The 27041-nt window shown below is 38.3% G+C and overlaps 1 protein-coding gene across 1 annotated transcript in view; it reads left to right on the top strand.

The window, feature by feature from the left end:
* CFAP299 (cilia and flagella associated protein 299) overlaps nucleotides 1-27041 on the top strand; it is a 450588-nt gene that overhangs the window by 16179 nt on the left and 407368 nt on the right. Inside the window, exon 2 of the mRNA XM_043973224.1 lies at nucleotides 4790-4920. Coding sequence (XP_043829159.1) covers nucleotides 4790-4920 — 131 coding nt within the window. The remainder of the gene's footprint in view (nucleotides 1-4789; nucleotides 4921-27041) is intronic.

Here is a 27041-nt window from a genome sequence, read left to right as displayed (position 1 = left end):
TATGTTGACTGTGTCACTCTGCACTAGTTAAGGGACCCTCATTGATCAGGAAAGTTTTTCACCAGGTGGTCCCTTCAATCAAATCACAGAGCCAGTGCTTATCCTTGTGAGTAACATTTCCTCAGGGGCTTCTCTGTGAGAACTATTCTGCTGGCTGACAAGGGGAGAGAGAAAAGAAATGTTTGTCCTTTGAAAGCTGAGAGACACCAGGTCTCACAGGAACACCAATTTGGTCTACGATGATTTCCATTGCTTAAGAGCTTCAGCAAAAAGCATTCTTACAAGCACGAACCTCTAGCACAGAAATTTTGTGAAGTGGTAGATATAATTGTGTTATCTTTTTTTAAAAAAAAATTAACTTGTATCTCCTTGATTTTTAATAGAATTCAAACTTACAGTGTTTCAATCTTGAGGTTGGGAGGGGAGGCAGGAATAGAGCTTTACCTATTTTTGCCTATTGAATGTTAATTCCACTAGGTGGAAGCATTTGCTCAATTTTGTTCTGCACATTTAAACTGCAGATGAAAAAAAAAAGCAAATATATTTTCTTGAAGGAAAATGACAAATGTCATTTTACAGGGTTCTCTGTTCTCCATTTCGCAATTTTCCTTCTCTTTCTATTCTTTCTCCTCTTCCTCCCCTTCCTCCTCCTCTTCCCCCCTCTTCCTTCTCCCCCTCCTCCTCTTCCTCCTCCTCCTTTTTTTACTGGACCTTGTTGATTTTATTTATATGGAGAATATTCACAAGGCAGCCTCTTCTACCAGCACAGATTAGCATGGTCTTGGAACTAGTCAGTAATTTGCTCAGGGTCACCCAACCAAGTGTTAGAGGTAACAACTGATTCAAGGTCATTTTAACTCCTAAGTCTGTGGACACCATGCTGCATTTGTTTTGCATTAAGAATATAATTTCCACTTAGTGTCATGGGTAGTACAGTAATTGCTTTAAAAAATATAGCCAGGTATATTCTTTTCAGGTTTGCAGTTTGTTGCATGTGGAAAACCACCTTTTTTTTTTATCTTAAGTTTTTCACTTCAGAAGATTATGGGGTAAAAATTAGTGGCTTAGTCAGGAGTTCTCCTTTGCCAGGCTGTAGATATTACATCCACTGTTAAAGTCTCCTGCTTCTTTGTTTCCTGGGTTTTCCTCTGGATTGTTGGAATAAAGACTAATATTTGGGTTTATGGATAAGATTGCTCAAAGTTTGATTAGCCACACTGCTCAATTTCAGCATTAGCTCCTGCAAGTTACTCAAAAGTCCTTCAATGCCTAGAGTGCTTTTTTATATATCCATGAAAAGGAGAATAGAAACATCAAATGTAGGCAGGGTCAGTATCAAGGTGATTAATGGGGCCTAGACTTTATTGAGCCCCAAACTGGGATATCTTGTGGTTGCTGAAGCAGAGAGGGAAGAGGACCACTTAAGGGTCACTTCTTTAGCTTCTTTCACACAGTGTCTGGCCCACAGTAAGTGCTTGTTTGTTAACTGATGACAGTTAGGTAACACCTTCCTGGACACCAAACAGCCAAGTGCCTTATGGTTACTAGAGAAAGTGGGCAATTTTCAGTTCGAAACTGGGGTTGTTTCAAGTGTTTCAAGTGGGGTGTGGTTCATGTGTCTGAGTGACATCTTTCCACATAGAGAACTTGAGAAGCCTGCTTCCAGAAGAGATGTGATGACATGTAAGGGAAGCGCCTTGGAAAGACTGACTGTGGAACATGTATGGGCATTCCATAATTGGTTCCAGTTGTCTAAACATGTGCCGAAGAGGAGGCTACTTGATTGGCTACAGAGGCATCCAATCCAAAATGGCCTGTCCTCGTTGGCTCTGCTCTTTTTGCCTCATTTACTTCTGGGAGATTTAAAAGACATATTCAATCATGACATCTGGTGAAGGAAATGGAGTCTTTGACATTGAGAGAACATGATATGGGAATCCAAGGGTTTGGATACAAGCTGGATTTTACAATCAGCACAAAATCAATCCCTGAGGAGTAAGGAGAGATCTTTGGGAGTGACCTTGGGGATCCCAGCCCAGTGGAAGAACTCATCCAGCAATGATACCACGCATGAACTTGGTGGGATCATTAAGGAACTCCATTCCTAATTGAGGTTAGGAACTTAGCTAAGTTTGAGTCTACTTCCTCAGAGATAGAGGTGGTATAGGGAAGAGTATGCCCTCTCTCCCCTATAGGGATAAATATTTATATGTGGGGTTTTTATGTTATATTTTTTATGTTTTTTTCCTGGCTATGTCTTTAAAATAAATTTTTTTGTGTAAAAATTAATGTTAAATCACTGATACATAAATGGAGGTGCCACAGCTTGTAAGGGCTCCAACTATTTTTTTATATAAAAAATTAGGGGACAGCTAGATGGTGCAGTGGATAGAGCACTGGCCCTGGATTCAGGAGGACCTGAGTTCAAATTCAGCCTCAGACATTTGACACTTACTAGCTGTGTGACCCTGGGCAAGTTACTTAACCCCCATTGCCCTGCGAACAAACAAGCAAACAAATAAAATAAAATAAATTTAAAAAATTATTTATTTATTTTTTGGGGGGGCGAGGCAATTGGGGTTAAGTGACTTGCCCAGGGTCACACAGCTAGTAAGTGTCAATGACTGAAGCCAGATTTGAACTCAGGTCCTCCTGACTCCAGGACTGGTGCTATATGTACTGTGCCACCTAACTGCCCCAGCTCCAACTATTTTTCAAAGAGAAATACCCCAACCCCCTTGGTGTACCTCTAGAACCCTGAGAAAAATGGAGGTAGAGCATATATATTACAAGACAGCTTTCAAAATGGAATCACTTAAGCTTAATTGGCTTTTTTTTTTTTGCAACTTCTACCCATTATTCTCCATTCTGCCCTCTGAAGTCAATTGGACAAGTTTCATCATTTTCAGTACATGATAGCCACCCTTCAATTACTAGAAGACAACTATGTTACACACACACACACACACACACATACACACACACACCCACACACACACACCAAGTCTTTTTTTTTCTCCAGACTAAACACATCTAATTCCTTCCAACCAATCCTCATATATGAATTCAACAGCCTTTGTCACCCTTGTTGCTCTGAACATTCTTCAGCTCATCAATGTCCTTTTTAAATGTGGTCTCCAGAGGTGAACACTCTACTGCAAATGAGCTCTGATGAGAGAATACAGTGGGACTATCACCTTTCTATTTCCAGAAGCCATCCATCCTGCATTAGCATTTTCAGCCACCACATATCACTGATCATATTAAGCTTACAGTCAGGGCACTAAGTCACCCCCTTTCCTATTAGAGCAAGTCCTGTCTATCCCATGTCTCCTTCATCTTATAATTGTGAAACTGATTTCTGATACACAAATCTAAGACTTTATATTTATCTCTATCGACCTGATCCTTATTAGTTTCATCCCAGTACTCTGGTGTGTCAAGATTTTTTTTTTTATCTTGTTCCTGTCACCCATTGTGTTGTCTCCCTCCAAGTGTGGTGTCATCTTCAAATTTAATGAGGATGCCTTCTGTGCATCTGTCCAAGTCATTGATAAGAATGACACAGCTCAAGGATAGCATAGATCCCTGTGGTAGCCAATCAAGTCCTTCTACCATGTTGATATTGGACCATTCAAAAGTGCTCTTTGAGTTTGGCTATCCAACCAGTTCTGAATCTATCTTTTTGTATTATTGTCTAATCCATATCTCTCCATCTTTTCCACAAGGATATTATGATCATAAGGCAAAGAAGGGCTATAATCTGTTTTTTGGGGGGTTGGTACTAACACAGAAAAAGTAGCAAATCGTTTCATGTATTGAAGTTCTAGATATCTTAATGTTGCTGTGCAGTTATGATTGAAATTAATTGAAAGTTCCTTACCAGTGTTTTCTAGCTTTAGGGAGTTATCTTGTATTTCAATTTCTTTGTTTTTATTAGTAGAACCACTACAAGGAAATATCTTTGTGGGAAATTCATCTGTCCCTATTAAACTATAATATGCCATGACAACAAATTCAAAGATAAGAATGAGTTCAAGGAAGTAAATGATTGGAATGATGACTCTGTTTGAAAACAACATAATTCTTTTTTTGTGCAACTACTTTTGATTGCTTAAAGAAAGCTCCTTCTTAACATACAAATAGTATTTGTCTCCACTTTCATTATTTTGAAGTCAATCTATTAAGTATTTACAACTTGGAGTTTCATGCTATTCATATTACATATGAGGTAGATAGAAAAGAAAAGCCATGTATCACAAATATAAAAATACATTGTTTTAAAGGGTGAATTGTATAATTGTATCTAATATAATAAAAGCTAATATTTACGTAGCATTATAAAGTTTGTAATACACTTTATGTAGATTATCCAATTTGATCAAATGTAATGAGAGTATTAATACCTCATATTTAGATAACTCTTAACATTTTATAAAAATGATCTCATATACAAGAATATAGGTTACTTATAAACATGATCTCACTGGAAAATCACAATAGCCCCATGAGACTGGTAGTAAAAGGATGATTATTTCTCATCTTTGTTTTACAGATGAGAAAAGTATGACTTTGATAGTGATTTACTTATAAAGTGCTCACCTTATTTGTAATAATAAATGTCAACTTTAAGTATGTAAACTAAACCTGCTGGTGGTCTCTCTCTCTCTCTCTCTCTCTCTCTATATATATATATATATATATATATATATATATGCATATATTTATTTTAATTCAATGTGTAATTTCCCTGAAAACATATGGGGGGGGTTGTTTTGTTTTTCTTTAGGATGAAGACCTGGCCCGCCAGTTGGTGGAGCTGGGCTACAGAGGAAGTGGAGAAGTCGTGAAAAGGGAAGATTTTGAAGCAAGGAAGGCAGCTATTGAGATAGCAAGACTTGCAGAAAGGACTCAGAAAAAGTAAGTGGCTGCTGCCCAACACAATATATGACCCATTTCTATTTCAAAAATGTCTTTCTCCTATTTTTTTTTTTAATTTCTGAAAAGCCAATGTCCCCCTAAGCTCTCAGCTGCCTAGAATCTTTTTGGATTTTCTCATCTATAGAAGACTGGCTGATGTAGAAAGAACTAAAACTCTGCACAAATTACAAAGATCAGTCAACTGGAATGTGTTGGCTATAAAAACACATTAGATATTATACTTACTAATGTATAAAATCTAAAAAAATGCATTTAGTCAGCATGCCAATAAAATTTTGTTAAAAAGTAACTCAATAGTGTATGTACTAAATGGATGTGACTTTGGACTTAGGATTCTTTGCTATTTCTGAGGTCTATAAAATCTTTTGTATTTTTTATTTTTTGCTCTATTCCCTTCTCCCCACATGTTCTTTGATCCTCACATTCAATAGCACTGAGGCATTGTGCCTGGTCATATGTTTAAGTATTCTGTGAATCTTAAAGTAATCCATAGAAACTGGTCATATCTCACCAATCAACTGAATACAATTCAATTAGAAAAACACTTTCAGTCCATTGTTCTATATCTTACATGATCCTGGAGCATACTCATATGTTAAACTGACAAAACTACTTAACAAAAGGTGTGCCAAAGCATTGGTTTTTCACGTTATTAGATATGATACTGATTTTTAAATGTTAGAGAAAAGAATTGGTGGTTAGAAACTGATTCTTCTATTAGCATAGAGGTTTTTGCTCGGCTTTTTTCATTGTCATTATGAATTAGAAAGTCCTCATACATTTACTCTGAAGAACAAAGAACAGAGCAGTACCATTTGCTTGTTGGTGGAATTTAAATTAAGCCTTTGAATGTACGATTTTAATTGGTAATGCTAGTAATTACTTTGTTCCAGACCTTAGAAGGCTTGGAATTTAATGCATTAATGCTCACTGTTAATACAAAAACCCATTAACATTATTGAATTCTAGTAGTCATTCTGGACGTCCACTCAAATAATCTAAGTTGTAATGAAATATGGTCAATGTATAATGGCTTAGGTAAAACTTCAGGTGAAAACTTTCTGTCCTGATATCATAGTAGTTAACTATACAAGTATCTAACTAAAATTTCATGGGGAATTAATGTGTGTGACATGTATATATACATATGTATATGTAGTTACAGGGTGGTAACCATTGTAAATCAGCAAAGGTGGAAAGCAGCTGAAGGCAAATTTTACTCCTATTTACTTTGTTGAGATAAAGACTATCCAATAGATGGTGTCTCAGCTTTTCTTCTTTTGCTCCTAAAATTTTGTCTCAGAAATGGGGAGGGTCTTTTTCTTTAAGAAATCTAACCCCCAACAACAACAACAAAAAAAAGATAGGGGGCAGCTAGGTGGCGCTGTGGATGGAGCACCGGACCTGAAGTCAGGAGGACCTGAGTTCAAAATCCGACCTCAGACACTTAACACTTACTAGCTGTGTGACCCTGGGCAAGTCACTTAACCCCAATTGCCTCACTAAACAAACAAACAAACAAACAAAAAAGAAATCTAACCCCCTGAACTGTCTTCACCCCAATCGTTTTAACCTTATATAGGATTTTGCTCTTCGATAATTTCCTTTTCTGCTTTATTAGCTTCTTAGTCTCTGCCTTGCACTTGGAAAGGAAGGAAAGGAGTGAGGGTGAGAAGGAAGGAAGGAAGGAAGGAAGGAAGGAAGGAAGGAAGGATGGATGGAAGGAAGGAAGGAAGGAAGGAAGGAAGGAAGGAAGGCAGGCAGGCAGGCAGGCAGGCTAGGAGGGAAGGAAAGGAGGGAGAGAAGGAGACAAGGAAGGAAGAGGGAAGGAGTAAAGGAAGGAAGGATTGTTCTTTCTGAGCTTAGCCCAGTAGCAGGACAGATACCTGGGGGCTTTTGAGTTAAACTTTGTGTTAACCTCTAAAGTATTATGAGAAGTTTATACTTTTTTTGGCCAGCAGCCATAGCCGTCCTTCAGGTTGCCCGGCTAAATCTCTGAACACTTGCAGTACTGGTCCTAGGATCTCATTTGCTTCAGAGGTATAGTCCTGGTTGCCCTTTCTATAAAGTTATTATTTTATAGCTGCCCTCTCCCTTATAAATTGTCTGCTACTGGGTATACAGGTGGTCTTTGAATTCAGGTTTGAGAAATCATTTCTCTTCTATTGCTCTTGAGATATAGTATGAAGTAGATAAATTATACTTTTGATGTCCACTCAACTCTTTGCTGTGACCCTGTTACTTATGACAAAGCTTCTTAAACTGTGGATTGTGACCCCATATGGGGTGGCGTAACTAAATATAGGGGTCATGAAAAATTTGGCAACAGTAAAAGGATATGTTTACCTATTTTATATACCTATATACTGAGGGTCATGTAAAAATTTCTCAGGTAAAAAGGGGTCACAAATGGAAAAAGTTTAAGAAGCCCTGGTTTATGATGCCACCCCACCTCTATTTCCAAGAGTAGTCTTGCCTTATAGTGGCAATACACCCAAAGCTATATTCTTTCTACATTTGTTCATGACACTAATTCATTTTCTTTGATATGCCATAATAGCAAATGTTTATTTAATAACAATAACAACTCACATTTATTTAATGAAATATCAAGAAGTTTATATGCAAAAGATCTGCAAGGGTTTTGATGAACTGCAAACTCAATAGAATTCAGCTGTGTGATATGGAAACCAAACATACCTTACCTTGGACTGCTTTAAGAAAGGAACAATCTCCAGGACTAAGGTTGTACAAACCCTCATCACCCTTCCCTGGTTGGATCACATGTGGAGTATTGCATTCAGCTCTGGGAACCACCATTTCCAAAGGGCCTTGTCAGACAGATGAGCTTCCAGAGAAGGAATTAGAGTCCATGGCATAGGAGGACCAGTTGAAAGAACTGGGAAGTTTTAGTCTGGAGAAGAAAAGACTCAAAGAGAACAGGATAGCCACCTTCGGTATGTAGAAGAGAGATTAGATTTATTCTGTCTGGCTCCAGAGTACAGAACCAGGAGCAATGCAGATTTCTAAGAGACAGATGGATATAAACTTCACGTTGAGAGACTTGTTAACACTGAGAGGTGTCTACAGCTGTAATGTGGGGCTTAGGTGAATGGTGGGTTCTTCACAAGCCGAGGCTGGATGTCCACTTCTCAGGTATGTTATAGTGGGGGTGACTTTAGTGAATGAGTTAGGCTAGATGGTTGCTGAGGGCCCTCCCAACTCTTAAAACTCTGTGATTCTTGGATTTAGGTAGTATTTTTAAATTTGCTAAATGTTTTACATTCATTGGAGCTTTACAACAAACAACTTTGTGGAGTCAATTTTATTGGAAACATTCCCATTTTATACATAATGAAACTGAGAATCAGAAAAGTTAATTGAGTTGCGTACAACCACACAGATAGAAGGCCTTCCTGATTCTAAGACTACAACTCTCTACTACAGGATAACACATGTAAAAACTCTCACACCCTCTTCATCTCATACTTATAATAATAGAGGCAATTAATCCTAATTTCCTAATTCATACCAAGGTATTAAAAATGGACTTTGAGCTTCTGTAATTCTCTGACATCTTAACATGGTACATTCAAAAAAGCACAAGACTTGGGCTGATTTACCGACTCTCCCACTCATTAGCTGTGTGAACCTAACTCGTTTAAACCAGGGCTTCTTAAACTTATTCTACTCACAACCCCTTTTTCACCTGAGAAATTATTATGCAACCCTGGGTATATTAGTATATAAAATAGGTATACATAAACTTTTACTCTTTTTTATATACTTCCATTTGTATTCAGATACCATCAGTTCTTTCTCTGTAGATGGATTTGCATTTTTCATAAGTCCTTAAGAGTTGTCTTAGATCATTGCATTGCTGAAAATAACTAAGTCATTTGCAGCAGATCATCTTACAATATTACTGTTATTTTGTATACAGTACATTGTGCTTTGCATCAGCTCACGTAAGTCTTTCCAGGTTTTTCTGAAAGCATCCTGCTCATCTTTTTTTTTTTTTTAATAATACACTCCATTTATATAGTACTTTAAAAGGAGATATCCTTACAAAACACCCATGAGGTTGATTATTGCAACAACAATAATAGCTAACATTTATATAGTACTTTATACCTGACAAAGAATTTTCTTCACAATAACCCAGCAAAGTAAGTACCACCACCACCACCATCATCATCTTACATTGCTCTTGCCTCTGCTTCAAATTTTTTCCCCCAGTTACTATTGCTAACTGTATTTCCCTCCATCCTATTTGCCCCCCATTATATTTACTCTATTTTCTATCTTCTTTTACCCTATCCCTCCTCAAAAGCATTTTTCTTCTAACTGCCCCTCCCCCAATCTGCCCTCCTTTCCTTCACCCCTCCCCCATTATCCCCTTCCCCTCCCACTTCCACGCAGGGCAAGATATATTACTATACCCACTTGAGTGTGTATGTTATTCCCTCTTTGAGCTAGTTATGATGAGAGTAAGGCCCATTCACTCCCCTTCTCCTCCCACAACTTTCCCTCCATCCCTTAAGCTTTTTCTTGCTTTTTTTATGTGAGATACTTTGCCCCATTCCACTTCTCCCTTTCCCTTTCTCCCAGTGCAATCCTCTCACCCCTTAATTTTATTTTAAAGATATCATCATGGAACAGCTAGGTGACACAGTGGACAAAGAACCCACCCTGGACCCAGGAGGACCCAAGCCCAAATCAGGGCTCACACATAAGACACTCCACAACTGCACAACTCTGGGCATGCACCCCAAACCTGACTGCCCCACAAAAACCCTGATAAACATAAAATAAATGCTTTACAGATATCACCACTTCATAACCAATTCCCACCTGTGCCCTCTGTCTAAATTTATTCCTTTCAGCTGCCCTAATACTGAGAAAGTTCTTATGAGTTAGAAGCATAACCTTCCCATGTAGGAATGTAAATAGTTTAACCTTTTAACATCCCTCATAGTTGCTTTTTCCTGTTTAACTTTGATGCTTCTCTAGGGTTTTGTATTTGAAAGTCCAATTTTCTGTTCAGTTCAGTTCTTTTCATCACCAATGCCTGAAAGTCCTCTTTTGCATTGAAGTCCCATTTTTTCCTCTGAAAGATTATACACAGTTTTGCTGGGTAGGTGATTCCTGGTTGTAATCACAATTCCTTTGCCCTCTGGAATATCATATTCAGTGTCCTCTGATCCTTTAATGTAGAAGCTGCTAGATATTGGGTTATCCTGACTTTACAATACTTGAATTGTTTCTTTCTAACTGCTTGTGATATTTTCTCCTTGACCTGGGAGCTCTGGAATTTGGCTGTAACATTCCTGAAAGTTTTCATTTTGGGATCTCTTTCAGGAGGTGATCAGTGGATTCTTTCAATTTCCATTTTACCTTCTGTTTCTAGAATATAAGGGCAATTTTTCCTGACAATCTCTTGGAAGATGATGTCTAAGCTCTTTCTTTGATTGTGGTTTTCAGGTAGTTCAGTAATTTTAAAATCATCTCTCCTGGATCAGTTGTTTTTCCATGGACATATTTCACATTGCCCGCTATTTTTTCATTCATTTGGATTTGCTTTACTGGGTCTTGATTTCTCATAAAGTCATTAGGTTTCATTTATTCAATCCTAATTCTTAGACAATTATTTTCTTCAGAGAGCTTTTCCATTTGGCTTTTCAAGCTGTTGACTTCTTTTTCATGACTTTTCTGCATCACTCTCATTTCTCTCTCCATTTTTTCCTCTACCTCTCTGACTTTATCATCAAAGCCCTTTTATACTCGCTTCCATGGCCTGAGACCAATTCATATTTTTCTTGGAAGCTTTGGATGTAGGAGCTTTGATTTCCATATGTTCTCGTGAGGGTGTAGTTTGATCTTTCTTGTCACCAAAGATACTTTAAATGGTCTACACGTTTTCTGACATTTTTTTCTAGCCTATTTCTTGACTTTTAACTCCTTCTTAGAGTGGGGCACTGCCTCCAGGACACACTGTACCAAGCTTCGGGGGGTCCTAGGTGGTACAATTTAAAGAGAGGCAGGTTCTTCACTCCCCTGGCCTGTGCTCTGGTGTGTAAATAGCCCCAGGCTTGCTTGCTATTTAAACTCCCTGAGTCTCAGTTTCCTGATTTTCAAAACAGAAGTACAATATATTCATTACCTTTCAGGACTGTTGTATCAAATGAAATGAAAGGGATTTATTTAAAAAAAAACCCTGTAAAATACTTCATAAATATGATCTGTTATCATTTTTGCTGATAATCACAATGGGTCACTATTTCCAGAGGGGTTTGTATCTTAAAGAAAAATGTCCAAAAGAACAATGTCTTAAGCCAAAGAAATGAATTTCTAATCATGTGATTTTAGGCTATGTGAAACAGTATAGTAGACAGGTTGAGATACTTCCCAGGTGCCCCTTAAATCATACAGCCTAGGTGCTTACCAATTATTCTTCCAATCTCCTTTAAGAAATAGGTCTGCTAGAATACAACATTTCTTTATCTGACTTTGGAATGCAAGAGTTCTAAGCAGTTTTTTTTTCCTTTTTCTTTTGCTGTTGACTAGGATTATAGTCTTTGGAGAAGTCCCACAAATGAAATTTGTGTACTTGTCTTTGCTTCAGGCTCAGTGCCAGGTTATTCTCAAACATCAGGTTTGCTACTGCTAGTCCCCTCTACCAACTGATATATTGTTAGACTCTCTGTACTTTGGTGCTTGTCATATTTCTTCTGTTCTCTTCACTAACATTGGCAGTCCATCACGGTATCTTTCTACAATTGTCCTGGTATCATCTCTTCTAAGTATATGACCTATTCCAGTGCAGATACTCCTCATGACCATAGACTTTGCTTTGTGCTCATGTAGTGGCTTCCTTTCAAATTCCCTTTGGAATTTTCTGCATGACTATTAAGAGCAGACCTGCCTCAGGCTGACACTTGTTTAGTTCAGGTACAACACTGGGATGAAATGAGGTACTCATAAGTCATTAACAGTTAACAGGAGGAAGTTTACCTAATTATAGTGCACTTGCTCATTGTTTGGGTTTTGATGGCTCAGAGTGAGTGTAAATAGCCGTTGTTTCTGTTCTGGCCAGAAACTGAGAGTCTTCCTCTCCCAGACTGATTATTTTGTGAAGGCAAACTAGGTCATTCTTTTGCCTCAATTCTAACTTAGCCTTATATGGGTGTTGCCTCAGACAAACCAAGACCTGGGAAAGACCTCAGCTTAAAAAGGCCATGGTCTCTCAATGCATCTGGGCCTATCACCAGTCATCCCAACCAATGTCTTGCCACTGCATTCATGATTCTGGAAGAGAGAGTGAGGGTGATGACTTTACATAGCCCTGTCTCACTTAAATCCAATTCACTTCAAGTCAAGACATCACCCTCCTGATGCCATTGGTCCTCTTTGAGAAGAAAGGATGAACAACATGAATAGAAAGGCTACTTAACAAGTATCCTTATACAGTAGCACTTAACCTGAGTAGATGCAGGGCTCCCTATACCCAAGATAGAAACATATCTGATCAGCAGGGCAGGGTATGGTAATTTGATCAGACTTGATGCATCCGCCAAGTCTGAGGAGACCAGACTCCACATGAGGTAGCCTTTTATGCCCTTAGGTAGCCAGGAAGCCACATCCAGTAGAGCCAGAGGCACCCAGTATGTTACTTTCAAAGAGTTGCAGGAGCTAATTGGGTCCTCAGTGCAGTTTTCTCTCCTTTTACAGAAAACCAGCCTAAACCATGTTGATAGAGGATATCGGGAAGAGAACGCTAAAAGATAGTTGTTCTATCATGATAACAAAGTTTAAGAGACACAGAAGAAACTTTTGAGAATTAAAGGCTGCATCAGTAACAGATTGAGGCTTATATAAAAACAGGTTGCTAGACATGACAGGTTTGTGTTGGTGAGCAAGCAGGCTGGCAAAGGTAATGCCAAGAGGAGCTATCACACTTTAAAACTTTGTGTGACTACAAAGAAAAAAATATTCTGTTTTAAAACTTTGGGTTTTTCTCCAATAATATTGATTAAATTCAGTCACAGAGCTTCATTATCTAAGTCCCTAGAATATTATTTGACTGAGGCCTCATGCATTGATTGTTTTCTGATGAAGTCCAAAAAAAGTAGGTATCATTGGCAGTGTTAAAGACCACAGAGAGGAATAGTCAAAGGTTATGAGCAGGCAGTTTTCAGATGAAGAAATAATTTTATTTATTTAATTTGTGTGTGTGTGTGTGTGTGTGTGTGTGTGTGTGTGTGTGTGTGTGTGAGACAGTGAGGGTTAAGTGGCTTGCTCAGGGTCACACAGCTAGTAAGTGTCAAGTGTCTGAAGCTGGATTTGAAATCAGGTCCTCCTGAATCCAGGGCTGGTGCTTTATCCACTGAGCCACCTAGCTACCCCTCAGATGAAGAAATTAAAGCCATCTATACTCATATAAAAATGCTCTAAATCACTACTGATTAGAGAAATGCAAATTAAACAACTCTGAGGTACCACCTCACACATATCATATTGGCTAATATAACAGAAAAGGAAAATGATAAATGTTGGAGAAGATGTGGGAAAATTGGAACACTAATGCATTGTTGGTGGAGTTGTGAACTGATTCAACCATTCTGGAGAGCACTTTGGAACTGTGCCCAAAGGGCTATAGAAACTCTGTATACCCTTTGATCCAGCTATACCCCTATGAGGTCTGTAGGGAAAAGGACCTACAAGTACAAAAATATTTATAGCAGCTCTTTTTGTGGTGGCAAAGAATTGAAAATTGAGGGGCTGCTCAAGTTGTAGTATAGAAATATGATGGAATATTATTGTGCTATAAGAAATAATGAAGAGGTAGATTTCAGAAAAACCTGGAAGGACTTACTTAAACTGATGCAGAATGAAGTGAGCAGAACCAGAAAAAAAAAAACAATTTATGCTATAACATCCTTTTTTTTTAAAAAAATGTTTTTAAAAGACTTAGGGACTGTGGATCAATAGAGTGATCACTCATAATTGCAGAAGACCAATGATAGGGGGCAGCTAGGTGGCACAGTGGATAAAGTATTGGCCCTGGATTCGGGAGGACCTGAGTTCAAATCTGGCCTCAGACACTTGACACTTACTAGCTGGGTGACCCTTGGCAAGTCACTTAACCCCCATTGCCCCACCAAAAAAAAAAAAAAAGACCAATGATAAAGAGTATCACATGGCTTCTGATAGAGAGGTTATGGACTAAATATGCAAAATGAGATATGCATTTTTGGACTAGGCCAATATGAGGACTTGTTTTATTTGATTGAACATATATCTGCTCATAATCTCCACCATCTTTAACTTCTGCTTCAGTGAAGCCTTTGGCAACTTGAAATCCTTTTGTGTGCCTTCTCTTTCAGTTGAAAACCTTCCTTCAGCTCCACAACAGGAGGCATCTAACTGGCTAATGCCCTTTGGATTCTTCTTTCTGATTACAGTCTTAGAGAGGCTTCACACTGGCAGATGGTGAGCCTTCCATAAACTTTCTTACTTTCTCTCTGAAGGCTATGCATATAGCAAGTAATGGTTGTTTCTCCAAAAACTACCAAATAATTCTGAGATGTCTCCATCTCTTCTGTTTTCCTGTGTACCTCCCAAGGGAAAGGTCATTGTCTTTGCTATCTGATTAACCACATTCATATCCAGATAAAGTCAGCCCAAAGTTTGTAGGAGCTGTGGAATGCTTTCTTATAGAATCTAATGTCCAGAATATTACATAAAATCCTACTCCATCCATTGTCTCATCATGGTATGGAAGAGACCCTGGCTTCTCATAGGTTATACCAGTAGAATATAAGTGCTAGCAGAATCCCAGGCAACAAAGGGCCCAAGTATGTTTCCAGCAACAGACGGTGCCTGCTTTCTAAAACTAAGGCTAAGTATGTAGAGTCACTCAAGCCATTCAGTAATTTGGCCAGTGAAACAAAGAACAAGAAAAATGGTTATGTGGTCCCTTTCTGTTTCTGCACTGACCATGGGAAATGGTAGGAAATGGAGCAAAGGGTTTTAAGAAATCAAGTCATTTTTAGACTGTCTATAAATAGTCACTAAGCTGTTGCTATTCAAAATGTGTTGGACCAAGGACCAAGTGAACACAGAGTAAGGAACTGAATCATATTAATCTTGACATTTTATGTATAAATGCAACCAGAAGACAAAAGGAAGTTGCTGTAAACTCATAGGTTCTCCTTAAGGAGGCAAATAAAGAAATTGGTTGATACGGTATTATTAGGCCTTCAATGCCCATAGTGATCATTTCATGGAATGTGTATTTGGTCGTCTCATTGGAATGCCCATAGTAAATTTTTGCAGCAAGGCCATTATGAATAACATCTTAGCTTGTATACAACATATGATCCATAAGAAAGAATGACAGAGAAAATTTATGGCCTTCCAAATTAAATATTCAGTGACTTCAAATCATAGGTAGACATTTGGAAAGATATTGAAAAGTGTTTAGGAAAATGAGGTTCTAGAGTAAGAAAAAAGGTAAGAAAAAAAGTAAGAAAAAGATCAAAGTTTTATAGGAGATATTGAAGGATTATCGTATACATGCACATACAGTCAGTCCTCAACTTTTGCAGTGGTAATATTTCTAGAAAACAACACAAAAGTCTAAAACAGGAATGTTAATGCATTGAACCTGTGGGAAGCAGGGAGTTAGGTTCCTACAACCACCAAAATTGTAATCTTTCACTAGAGATTGCTGGGAAAAACACTTTTCTGTATACAATTCTTTATCACAAAAAAATTAATTCTGACCATATGCACTTTTCCAAACACAGTAACCATGAAATTGCCCATAAAATGCAGGGAGAAGAGAAAGAGCATTCATGTTTTCAGAAGAACCATGAGGTAAAAGGGAAAGGGTCAACCTGCCATCTCTAATCTCTCTTTCAGCTCTATGGTTGAACTTTCCCCCAATGAAATGCATGTGTGTCAGGGTGAGTGCCCTGTCCCCTTCTCCTTGAAGCTCCCACAGGGTAGCTGGCTGGGTGCCATATACTCTACAGTGGGGTCAAGCCAAGCAGCAACATGTCTTGTAGCCTGCTTGGATCCTAGGGAGGGTGGTTCAGACGGTGGGAGAGTCTGGACACCAGCTGGGCCACAAGAAGGCGGAAGTGACCACCACCTCATTTAGCCACAAACTTAGATATTTTCCATTTTTTCAATTCCTTCATCGAACACTTGAGAGGGAGGTGACAGTAGCACTTTCTGGAAAAGATTCACAAACACTTTTTACAAATATGTTCCTCCTTTTTGCAGATATAAATTTCTGCACATTGTGCCTCTCATTTTTATCTACCGCACATAGCCATAAGCACAGTTGGAAACACAAAAGTGAATATGAAGTTACTAATAAAATCACATGAATGCTGGAAGTCTTGATAGTTAAATGCTCACATGTTGAGACATGGTATAAGATACTTTCTTTACAAAAAGAATGTGAAGGCGTAGACATGGCAAGCATGCCATCAAATAATATTACATGAAAAGTAAATTGACTATATTTTCACAGGCAGAAATTCTTCATTACTTATGTGGGAGGCATTGCCAAATCAGATGTCTAAAGTACTATCTTGTTAGAGCCAAGATAAAAATGGATATAATATAATATTACTCGAGGCATTCTTCTCCCTAAGGGCATCTTCTAATTCAAATACCTCCCCTCCTTCTCCTTCTTTCCTATCTCAGTCAAGTCCCTACTGCTTGCTTTATTTTATTTCTGCTATAAGATCCATTTTTTCCTTTCTTTTTCTAAATTCTTCCCATGCCTGGGTAAGGTTCATGAAATTTCTCTGGAAACTATTTAGATTGATGAATAACATATTATGATTTCCCTTTCCTCCCACTCCACTCCCGCTCTAACAAAACCCTCTTATCAGAGTATTTTTTCTTTGTATTAGGAATTCTGAGGGCTGAGCCAAAATAACAGAGTGAAGTGAGCATTTCTTCTGGGTTCTCCCAGCTCAACTCTCTAAATGACTTAAAAAGATTGTCAAATCATATTCTGAGTGGGAGAACCAACAACAAGTCATAATCATTTTTCTGGGCCAAGATAGCTTAGGAAGACAGAAAGAGACATCTTCGATACTGGGGTGGAAAATGGCATTGGATGTGGGGCTTGGAGTTAGGAGAGGGAGCAGCAGCATGCAGGGATGGAAAGGAAACTAAATACCTGGGCAGAAAAAGATTATAGGGGCCTCCTGTGCTAACACTGGACTCAGGTCCAGACACCATTTGGTACCATATTATCTAATCTTGGGTCATATTCCAAGGCAGAGGAGTAGTCACGGTCATGATCTGTCATCACAAGGGAGTAGGGGCAGCTAGGTGGCGCAGTGGATAAAGCCCTGGCCCTGGAGTCAGGAGGACCTGAGTTCAAATCCAGCCTCAGAAACTTAATACTTACTAGCTGTATGACCTGGGCAAGTCACTTAACCCCAATTGCCACACCAAAACAAAACAAAACAAAACAAAAAACCAAAAAAAAAAAAAACCATCACGAGGGAGTAAAGTCCCTACCTTGGTAAGGATCAGAGCAGAGACTAGGACAATGGATAGAATTTTTCCTAGTTCACAAAACCTCGGAATCACCAAAAAACATACAGGCCCCTAGATGGAGCTATAAAAGCTCAAGTTAACCATCACCCCCCACCTCCCCACTCCAGTTGTGAGCAGAACCCAACTCTAGCATAAAATCCAAAGTCAAGAAATTGCCAGGAAAAATGCACCCACAACAAAAAAGAACATGCTTTTAAAAAGTGTCTATGGTGACAAGAAAGCTTAAGACAAACTCAGAAAAAGACAATGATTTGAAAACATCTGCAAGCAAAGCCTCTCAAAGAAAAAAAAAAGCAGTTTGGACACAAACCCAAAAAGATATTCCTAGAAGAGCTAAAGAAAGAATAATGTTTTTTAAGAGCAAAATATTATTTTAAAAATTAGAGTGGTAGAGGAAAATTTGGGAAAAGAAATGAGAGTGGGGCAGTTAGGTGGTGTAGTGGATAGACCACCGGCCCTGGAGTCAGGAGGACCTGAGTTCAAATCCAGCCTCAGACACTTGACGCTTAATCACTTAACCCCAATTGCCTCACCAAAAAAAAAAAAAAAGAAAAGAAAAGAAAAAAAAAGAAAGAAAAGAAGAAAGAAAAGAAAGAAAAGAAAAGAAAAAAGAAAAAAAGAAATGAGAGCAATGGATGAAAATTATGAAAAGAGATTAACAACTTGGGAAAAGACATGCAAAAATACTGAAGAAAATAACTTAAAAAAATAGAATTAGTTGAGTGGAAGCTAATGACCACATGAAACATCAAAAAACAATAAAACAAAGCCAAAAGACTGAAAACATTGGGAGAAAAGGTGAAATACCTCATAGGAAAAATAACTGACCTGGAAAATGGATCAAAGAAACATGATTTAAGAATTATTAAACCACTAAGCCATGATCATTATAGTAGAATTTTTTTATTTGCTCATTTTCTCAGTTATCTCTCATTTTTTTTAAAGAGAATTTTCTTTTTCTTTTTTTGGTTTATTTCCTTTTTAATGTTTTGAAGCGATGAGAAAGCACTGGGTTTATACATAAACTCTCACTTCCCTGTTTCATTGGAAATTTTTCTGACTTTTCAAGTGAAGTAGAGGTTAGATTGGGACCTGAAATAGATGATCCCAATGGAGGTAATTGGATACACCTGCATACATGTAATTATTTTTCCATAGTTTCCTGGGACATACAGCACTCACCTTACAAAAGTTGGGAGACACCATCACTATTTTTCCCTTTCTGTTGTTGTTGATATTTATATTCTTGATGTTGTTGTTGTTGGTGATGTTGGTGGTGTTGATGGTCTTGTCATTACTGTTGTTTTAGGCACTTAGAATTTTTATGATGTCATTTTAGAGCCCAGTTTACACGATCACAGATTCAGAGCTATAAGCAATCTTGAAAATCATAGTGCGACATCCACATTTTACAGATGAAGAAACTGAGACCAAGAGAGGTTTTTATGCGCCATCACATAGTGACTGAACTTGGATTTGAACATCTCCAACTCCAAATTCAATGCTATTTCCACTGGACTACCACTGTCTCAAATACTGTGCATGTGAATGCATATGTCTCACTTATTTTTTAAGGTATAAATGTTTATTAAAGTGTATGGTTTTAGCATTTGAGCTTTATCCTGAAAGAATATTTATAACCAATGCACAGACATTACAATCAGGTAGAGTCTTCTTTTGACACACAAGTCTCACTAAAGATTTGGAAAGCCCTTTTGAATTCATCATGCATTAGGAAGTCACCTTGGGGGCACCAGTCAATAGAAATCCAGCATCTATTATAGGGTAGCTCACAAAAAGACAGATTTCTCCAGAGGAGTCTATGTTTTGCACCTAGCCAAGGTAGTCAGTAGCTTGAGAGCTAGTCCAAGAAAAAAAAAAAAACACTTCTCCAAAAGTAGTAACAATACTATTGACCTCACATTGTATTCCAATTTTGTCTCTTACTTTTCCCCATTCTTTTCTAGAGTTGACCCATCTCCTTGTTGTTACTTAGCCACATTTTTCAGTTTCTTTCTAGGTTTCAAATGGTTCTTTGCTAATTTTGTTTTCCTTACCAACTGAAGCAAGATAGAGTTTAAGAGACTTGCTCGGGATCATACAGCTAGTAAATAGCTGAAGCTAGATTTAAACTCGGGTATTCTTGACTTTACAGGTAGCACTCTACCCACTGTACCACCCAGCTACCTAAATAGAAAGATTCAAAAATTGTAGAGAAGTTGAAAACCACTACTCTAGACAATCTTTTAAGATTTTAAACTGAAGACAGATTACACTGGTAGAGGAAATTTTCTGACGAGGTTCCCTATACCTGATGAAATAATAGATCCAATATCTATTTCCTATTATCAATGAAGCTTAGGCAATGTGGAGAAGTGAAAAGGGTGATGGACTTAGGTTGAATAAGACCTCAGTTAAAATTCTGCAATAGACACTTAATAAATGTGACCCGGGAGTGTCTTGGTCTCCTCATATTTTAAATGAGGAGATTGGACTCCACGGCACCTTAGGTCCTTTCCAGCTCCAAAGATACGATCCTATGGCTTTGATTTATAATGGGATCTTTAAAATTGATCACTAACTTTTCTTGAGTAGATTTTTTAAAAAATGTATTTCTAAATAACTTATAGAGGTTTTTGTGGTGGCAAGGAATTGGAAGTTGAGGGGTTGCCCATCAGTTGGGGAATGGCTGAACAAGTTGTGGTATATGTATGTAATGGAATTCTATTGTGCTGCGAGAAACAAGGAGCAGGAGAAGTTCAGAGAAACCTGCAAGGACTTGCATGAACTGATGATGTGTGAGATGAGCAGAACCAGAAGAACATTATACACAGTATCATCAACATTATGTGTTGATCAACTGTGATAGACTGAATTCTTCTCACCAATACAACGGTGCAAGAAAGTTCCAGGGGACTCATGATGGAAAAGGCTCTTCAAATCCAGGAAAAAAAAAAAAGAACTGTGAAATATAGATGCTGATTGAACCATACTATTTCTTTTGGTTTTGGTACTATTGTTTTTCTATTTTGAGGTTTTTCCTTATTGCTCTGATTCTTCTCTTATAGCATGATTGATGCAGAAATATGTTTAATGTTGTTATGTATGTGTATATGTGTGTACATGTGTACATATACATGTATGTATACATACACACACACACATATATATATAACCTATATCAGATTGCCTGCTGTCTGGGGGAGGGAGGGAGAAAAATTTGAAATTGGAAATCTTATGTAAACCAATGCTGAAAGCTATCTTTACATGTAACTGGAAAATAATAAAATACTTTTATTTTAAAAAATAATTTATAGAGGAACCTATGGGAATCTAACATGAATAAGTCAGTGTTGTGATTCATTTATAAATATTTTGTTGTATGATAAAAATGGTACCAACCAAGGCAAATGCCAAAGGTAAAGCTGGGGTTTTCCTCCCAAATACTCCTGGCTAACTTTGTATTACCATGTCCCACTAAATTCCTTCCTTCTTAGGCTTTCCCTTTTATTTATTTATTTGCTCACCCACCCATTATTTATTTACTTATTTGGTCACTCAATCGTTTATTTATTTCTTTAGTTGCCTGCTAGCTCATCTATTTATTTATTTGTGCATTCATTTGTTTATTCATTCATTCATTCCTTTATTTATTTATTTAGATTTCTCTTGGGGTACCCCTGACCCACTTCTTTCCCTGAAGTGGTCTTCTATCCAGTTAGTAGAGTGCACAGGTAATTTTCATATGACCGAAGGAATCCCTAAGACTACTTAGAATTTAGAAAAAAAATGGGATCTTAAAATGTTAGGCATAGAATCTTAATTGGTATTTGCACTGTTTTAATGGATGGATCATTTCTTCCATGTCCTTCCAACCTACTCTTTACCATCCTTGATTTGAGCCTCACGTCCTGATTAAACATTTCTGGGTTTCTCATACTGTTTTCTTCTCTTTCCTCCTATTTTTGAATATATAAGACCTTTAAAGAGACCACAGTTTTGTTAATAGTTTCATTATTACCCACCGCCATTAGTAATCATTACATTTTCTTTACTAGTCAGTTTTATTGCTAGGTCCTAATTTCTGTGGCATGGTATTTGTATGAAAGAATTAAAATGTGTTACCATTAACATTTCCACACCTGATTACAGGTCTATTTCTATTGCTTCAGCCAAATCTCCAAGTTTCCATGGGGGTGTGGTGTGTGTGTGTGTGTACAAGAGAGAGAGGATTCCTCTCCCTCTAAACATATATGCATCAAATATTGTGTAATTATGAGCTATGTTCTCTATCGTATGAAGATATCTTTGAGGTTGAAAAAAACTGCCTTAAATTGAAAATATCTTTAGGATTTTTTACTTTTATAAAACACCTTTAAACAAAAAAAAATCTGATTACATTGAATTTTTAAATAATTAAAAGATTTGATGTAGTCATTGTTTACCATAAATGTAGTGGTCATTTATGTTATGTTGTTTTTTGTTAGCTTATGGAGGGGAGAGGTCAGGGTGCTTTAGATGTCTCTGTTCTGAGAATGTCTTTCTGTAATTAGAGATTTTGCCTTAGGCAGAATCAAGAAAAAAGTTTCTTTTCTTTTTTTCTTTCTTTCTTTCTTTCTTTCTTTCTTTCTTTCTTTCTTTCTTTCTTTCTTTCTTTCTTTCTTTCTTTCTTTCTTTCTTTCTTTCTTTCTTCCTTCCTTCCTTCCTTCCTTCCTTCCTTCCTTCCTTCCTTCCTTCCTTCCTTCCTTCCTTCCTTCCTTCCTTCCTTCCTTTCTTTCTTTCTCTTTCTTTTTTCTTTCTTTTTCTTTCTCTCTTGCTTTCTCTCCCTCCCTCCCTCCTTTCCCCCTCCTTTCCCTCCCTCCCTCCCTCCTTCCTTCCTTCCTTCCTTCCTTCCTTCCTTCCTTCCTTCCTTCCTTCCTTCCTTCCTTCCTTCCTTCCTTCCTTCCTTCCTTCCTTCCTTCCTTCCTTCCTTCCTTCCTTCCTTTCTTTTTTCTTTCTCACAAAAGAGCTCCTAATTTAAAATATAACTTATAATTTGTAGGCTAACTATTTTAACTATCACAGAACTTCTTTTCTTCATTACACACAACATATACACGTCTCTAAATGCTGCCCTTGATGAAGGTGCCTAGGAACAGATCTGGCACGAGGAATTTGAAGTGCAGGAAGGAAGTTGTGTCCTTTCAACCTTGGGCCTTCAGAGTCAAGTTTCCTTTCTTATGCTTGACAGGTGAATAATTGCTGTATATTCTCAGCTCTCCAGATCATGTTGCCAAATAAGTGATTAGTGTAGAAGCTCTCAGGTTTTTCCGTTTCTATCAGCACCATGTGCTGCCTGATAAAAATATCCTGAAATACTGAGGCTTAAAAAAAGGAAATGATGACTGCAGATAAGTCACCTGTACCATTCACTCCATGATATTCAGAACCATTACCTCTAAATCACATTTGCATTGAACTATGGAGAGTTCTGGTGACTAACCTTCGATGTTTATAACTTATGTGCTTTGATACAATATTAAACCAGCTTTGCCAAAGTGCAGGTGTGTTTGGGTAGCCTTCCATCTTAACTTGTGAATTTGTTATATTAGCAAAAATGTTTTCACACCTGGATTTGAGCAGTGATAAACAAACTTGCTCAACCTTGGAACAAATTGTGACTCCTTTTAAAAATGTTCTGACGTTTAGAAAATGTTTTCATACTAAGTAGTTTTTAGGGGGAAGCCACAATAACAAATAAATGAAATCTGTTTAAATATCAGTTATAAAAGATTTCCTTTTTATGATGATTGTTTGTTCATTGCAACATGTGAATACTCTTCAAGTAAAAGACACAGAAAACCCAGGAATTCAACTGATCTGCACATCCTGAGTCTTCTTCCTTAGCAGTTGAGATTTTGATATATCTGCTTATTGCACAGGGCTATTCTGAACCTTGTCTCCCTTTCCTTACTAGGAAACTCCTATTCCACCTCTTACTCTGTTGTTATTTTTAATTTGTAGCTTGAATGTGCCAGTTGCTGTAGACCAGCATTTAAAGACAAATTATCTTCATTCTATCACCCCCTGAAAACAGGCACCCTTCATTTAGAAAGCTTGAAAAATAGAAGTTTTTATACTGCCTAAAACTTGCATTTCAAAATAATTGCTCTCAGTCACATCTCCTTTTAACCTCTCATTGCTAACACTTAGAAAATGACCTGGTATTTCACTTGTGATCTAAAAAACATATTACTTTTAAAAAGAATAAAAAGCCTCTCATATTCCCTAAGTGTCAAATTGATGATCAAATGAACAATCCATAACTTTTATAATTTTAAAAAATATTATCTGCTGTATTTTTCTTATTATTTTACTTTTCTCCTCTGGGAACATAAAAATGCTGAATCCATCCACAATTTGTTGACGGATTTAAACTCTGTAAAGTTTACTTAATCACACCAAAAATCTTTATGTGGAACACTCAGACATCTTTTTTGTTTGTTTGTTTAAAAAAATAAGGGGCAGCTAGGTGGCGCAGTGGATAGAGCACCAGCCCTGGAGTCAGGAGGACCTGAGTTCAAATCCGACCTCAGACACTTAACACTTACTAGCTGTGTGACCCTGGGCAAGTCACTTAACCCTAATTGCCTCACTAAAAAAAAAAAAAAAAAGAAGGGACAGCTAGGTGGCACAGTGGATAAAGTACTGGCCCTGGATTCAAGAAGACCTGAGTTCAAATCCAGTCTCAGACACTAGAAACTTACTAGCTGTGTGACCCTGGGCAAATCACTTAACCCTTATTGCCCCCCCCCCAAAAAAAAGGGGGGGAAGGGGAAAAAAAGAAAAGAAAAAATTTAATAAAAACAATTTAATAAAACATCTGCACATAAAAAAACTATTTCCTTTCTCCTGTGTTGGCATAAATTTCAGCACTATTATAGTACCAATTGTAGTATTTATGTTGTTAGTTAGTCATTTTTCAGTTCTGTCCAACTCTCCATGAACCCATTTCAGCTTTCTTCGGCAAAGACACTGAAGTGTTTTGCCGTTTCCTTCTCAAGCTCATTTTACAGATAAGGAAACTGAAACTATCAGGGTTAGCTGACTTGCTCAGGGTCACATAGGTATTATATCTGACACAGCTGGGCCATCTAGTTGCCCATACAGTAGTTAAACCATAGTCATTAATAATCATAATAATCAATTAAATTGTAATATAGTCACAACATCCTAAATGCCAGACAATGTTGGTTTATTGTGATACTGTGCTTGCAGTACTAAAAAAAGACCTAAAAAGTTGATTCACATATGCCACACCTTGGTATAGATAAACAAGATATTTGAGGAAGGCCTTAGGCATATATCTGCCCCATAGAAGCTAAGAATACAAAAGAACGAGTCTCCAAATATTGTTCTAGATTTCTAGGGCCTGTTCTTTTTTTTTTTTCTGAGAGAATAAGATAATACTTTATTTAGGAGCTGGCGAAAGGAAACCAAGAGAGAAATCCCTGGACTTCTACTCATGGGGAGAAGGCATGGCACAGAGCGTGGCTCTGAGATATCAATCTCCTTGAGTAGGAGACAGGCAGAAACTTTTATTGAGGACTGATGGGGGTGATCATCTGACTGTGGAAAGTTCCCTTATTGAGGGAGGACCATCCCCTACTGGTGGTGGCTGGGGGAATTGGGTGAGGGGTGGCTGCGGATCTCTCAAGCCTTCTCTCTCCTCCTCAGGCCACAAAGGCAACAGCCACACCAATCTTATCTCCCCAGGGGTGAGGGAGACTGGAATGAAGGGTGGTGGTCCCGGAGCTAGCTCAGTCCCAATCAGATCCGGTTCCACTTATCTCTTTAGGTCCTTCGGTTTTCTTTCTCAAGAAGGTTCTTTGATGTACCCCCAGAGAACTTCTGGGGTGCTAGGCCCTATAACATTCCCCACTTCTCCATACATAAGGAAAAGGGGTGAAGATTCTTCTTCTATAACTGCTTCATGCTGAGCATGGTCGAAAAAATCCCGGCGCAGGGGAGGGGGTGGGGTGGGGAAAAGGGGGGAAGGCCTGATCTGGAGTGCAAGATGTGAGGTCCAGAGGGTGGGAGGAGACACATAGGCACAGTGAGTAGCCACCATGAGGTTGAATCCTTCAGCCTAGATGGGGCAGGTGCTCTTTTAAGACCAGAGCAAAAAAATGAAAAAGTACTTATCAGATAAGGAGTAAAGTGCAGCTGCTTTTCTTCCAGTGAAAGTGTTGAATTCAAGGCTGAATGTGAGACAGGGCGTGGCTTGCCTTACAAGAGTTAAGTAATCAGATCAAAGCTTGGTTCTATGCAGTTCAATGGTTAGATTAAAAAAAAAGTTTTCTTTACAACTTTTACACATTCCAAACAATTCCTAATTTTAAACTATTCTGCCACGAAAGATTTTAAGAGTAGCAGTAAACAGATCAACAACTGTGAGCTAGCTACAGGTTATTTCTTCTGGTCTGTATAATGAACTAAGAGCCCGTAACCTAGGAATTTCTCCCTGAGCTTGCTTTTTCTTGATTTTTTTTTTTTTGCAAGGCAGTGGGGGTTAAGTGACCTGCCCAGGGTCACACAGCTAGTAAGTGTCAAGTGTCTGAGGCCAGATTTGAACTCAGGTCCTCCTGAATCCTGGACCAGTGCTTTATCCACTGCGCCACCTAGCTGCCCCTGAGCTCGCTTTTTCTTGACATCACGCCCTACTAAGGGCCAAGGTGAAGAGGGTAGAACCAGGGAGGGATGCAAGAATGTGTGATCCTCATGCATACACATTAAAGGCAATGTTGGCCGGAGCTCAGCTGTGGAGGGCACAAGAGATAGGTTCTGAGATCAGCCGGTAGGCAAAGGAGGAGTCTCAGTCATAGAGTGGTATGACAGTGGTTGCCCCATAGGGACGGAAGCAGGCAGGGAAGAAGGGGTGAAGCGAGAAACAGGGAATGAGGCTTAGGATCAGGAGGGGATGGGGTCCCAGAGGAGGAGGGTGTGCCAGAAAGGTTCCTACCAGCAGGAGGACATCGTCTGATCAATCATTTAATTCCTGAGCCTCCTGTGAGGAAGGTGTTTTAGGGTTACCCAGAGTCTCCTTAGATTCAGTTCATTTTGCTGGGCATATTCTGTTCTGTTCCTTTCTTTTTGAGTTCTGGCTTAAAGCCATAAAAGCCAATATGTATGGAATCTCTGTCCATTTCCCTTCACGCCTGCAAAACTTGTCTAGTTGCAAAATGGTATTATAGTTAAGAGTTCCATGTATAAGCCAGTTCTCTTGGGATCCTAACTGATACTTTGGCCAAAGAGTGTTACAATAATAGATCATGCATCTCTTTCTCAAGTGTGTAAATTCTAATTTAGTCCAATCCCTTAGGATGCACCCCAGTGGTGAACCTTTCAGAAGACTCCCTTTCTGCCCCTTGGCTGTACCCAATTATTGTCCTGTCTACGAAGAGTGGTCTGAATGTGGTTCAGATGTTACATTGAACTCTCTCAAGAGAGGGAGACGCTGGCTGCCCATC

This window comes from Dromiciops gliroides, chromosome 6, assembly GCF_019393635.1.
Source record: "Dromiciops gliroides isolate mDroGli1 chromosome 6, mDroGli1.pri, whole genome shotgun sequence".
In the NCBI taxonomy this organism is placed as follows: domain Eukaryota; kingdom Metazoa; phylum Chordata; class Mammalia; order Microbiotheria; family Microbiotheriidae; genus Dromiciops; species Dromiciops gliroides.
This window is presented reverse-complemented; position numbering and strand designations above follow the sequence as displayed.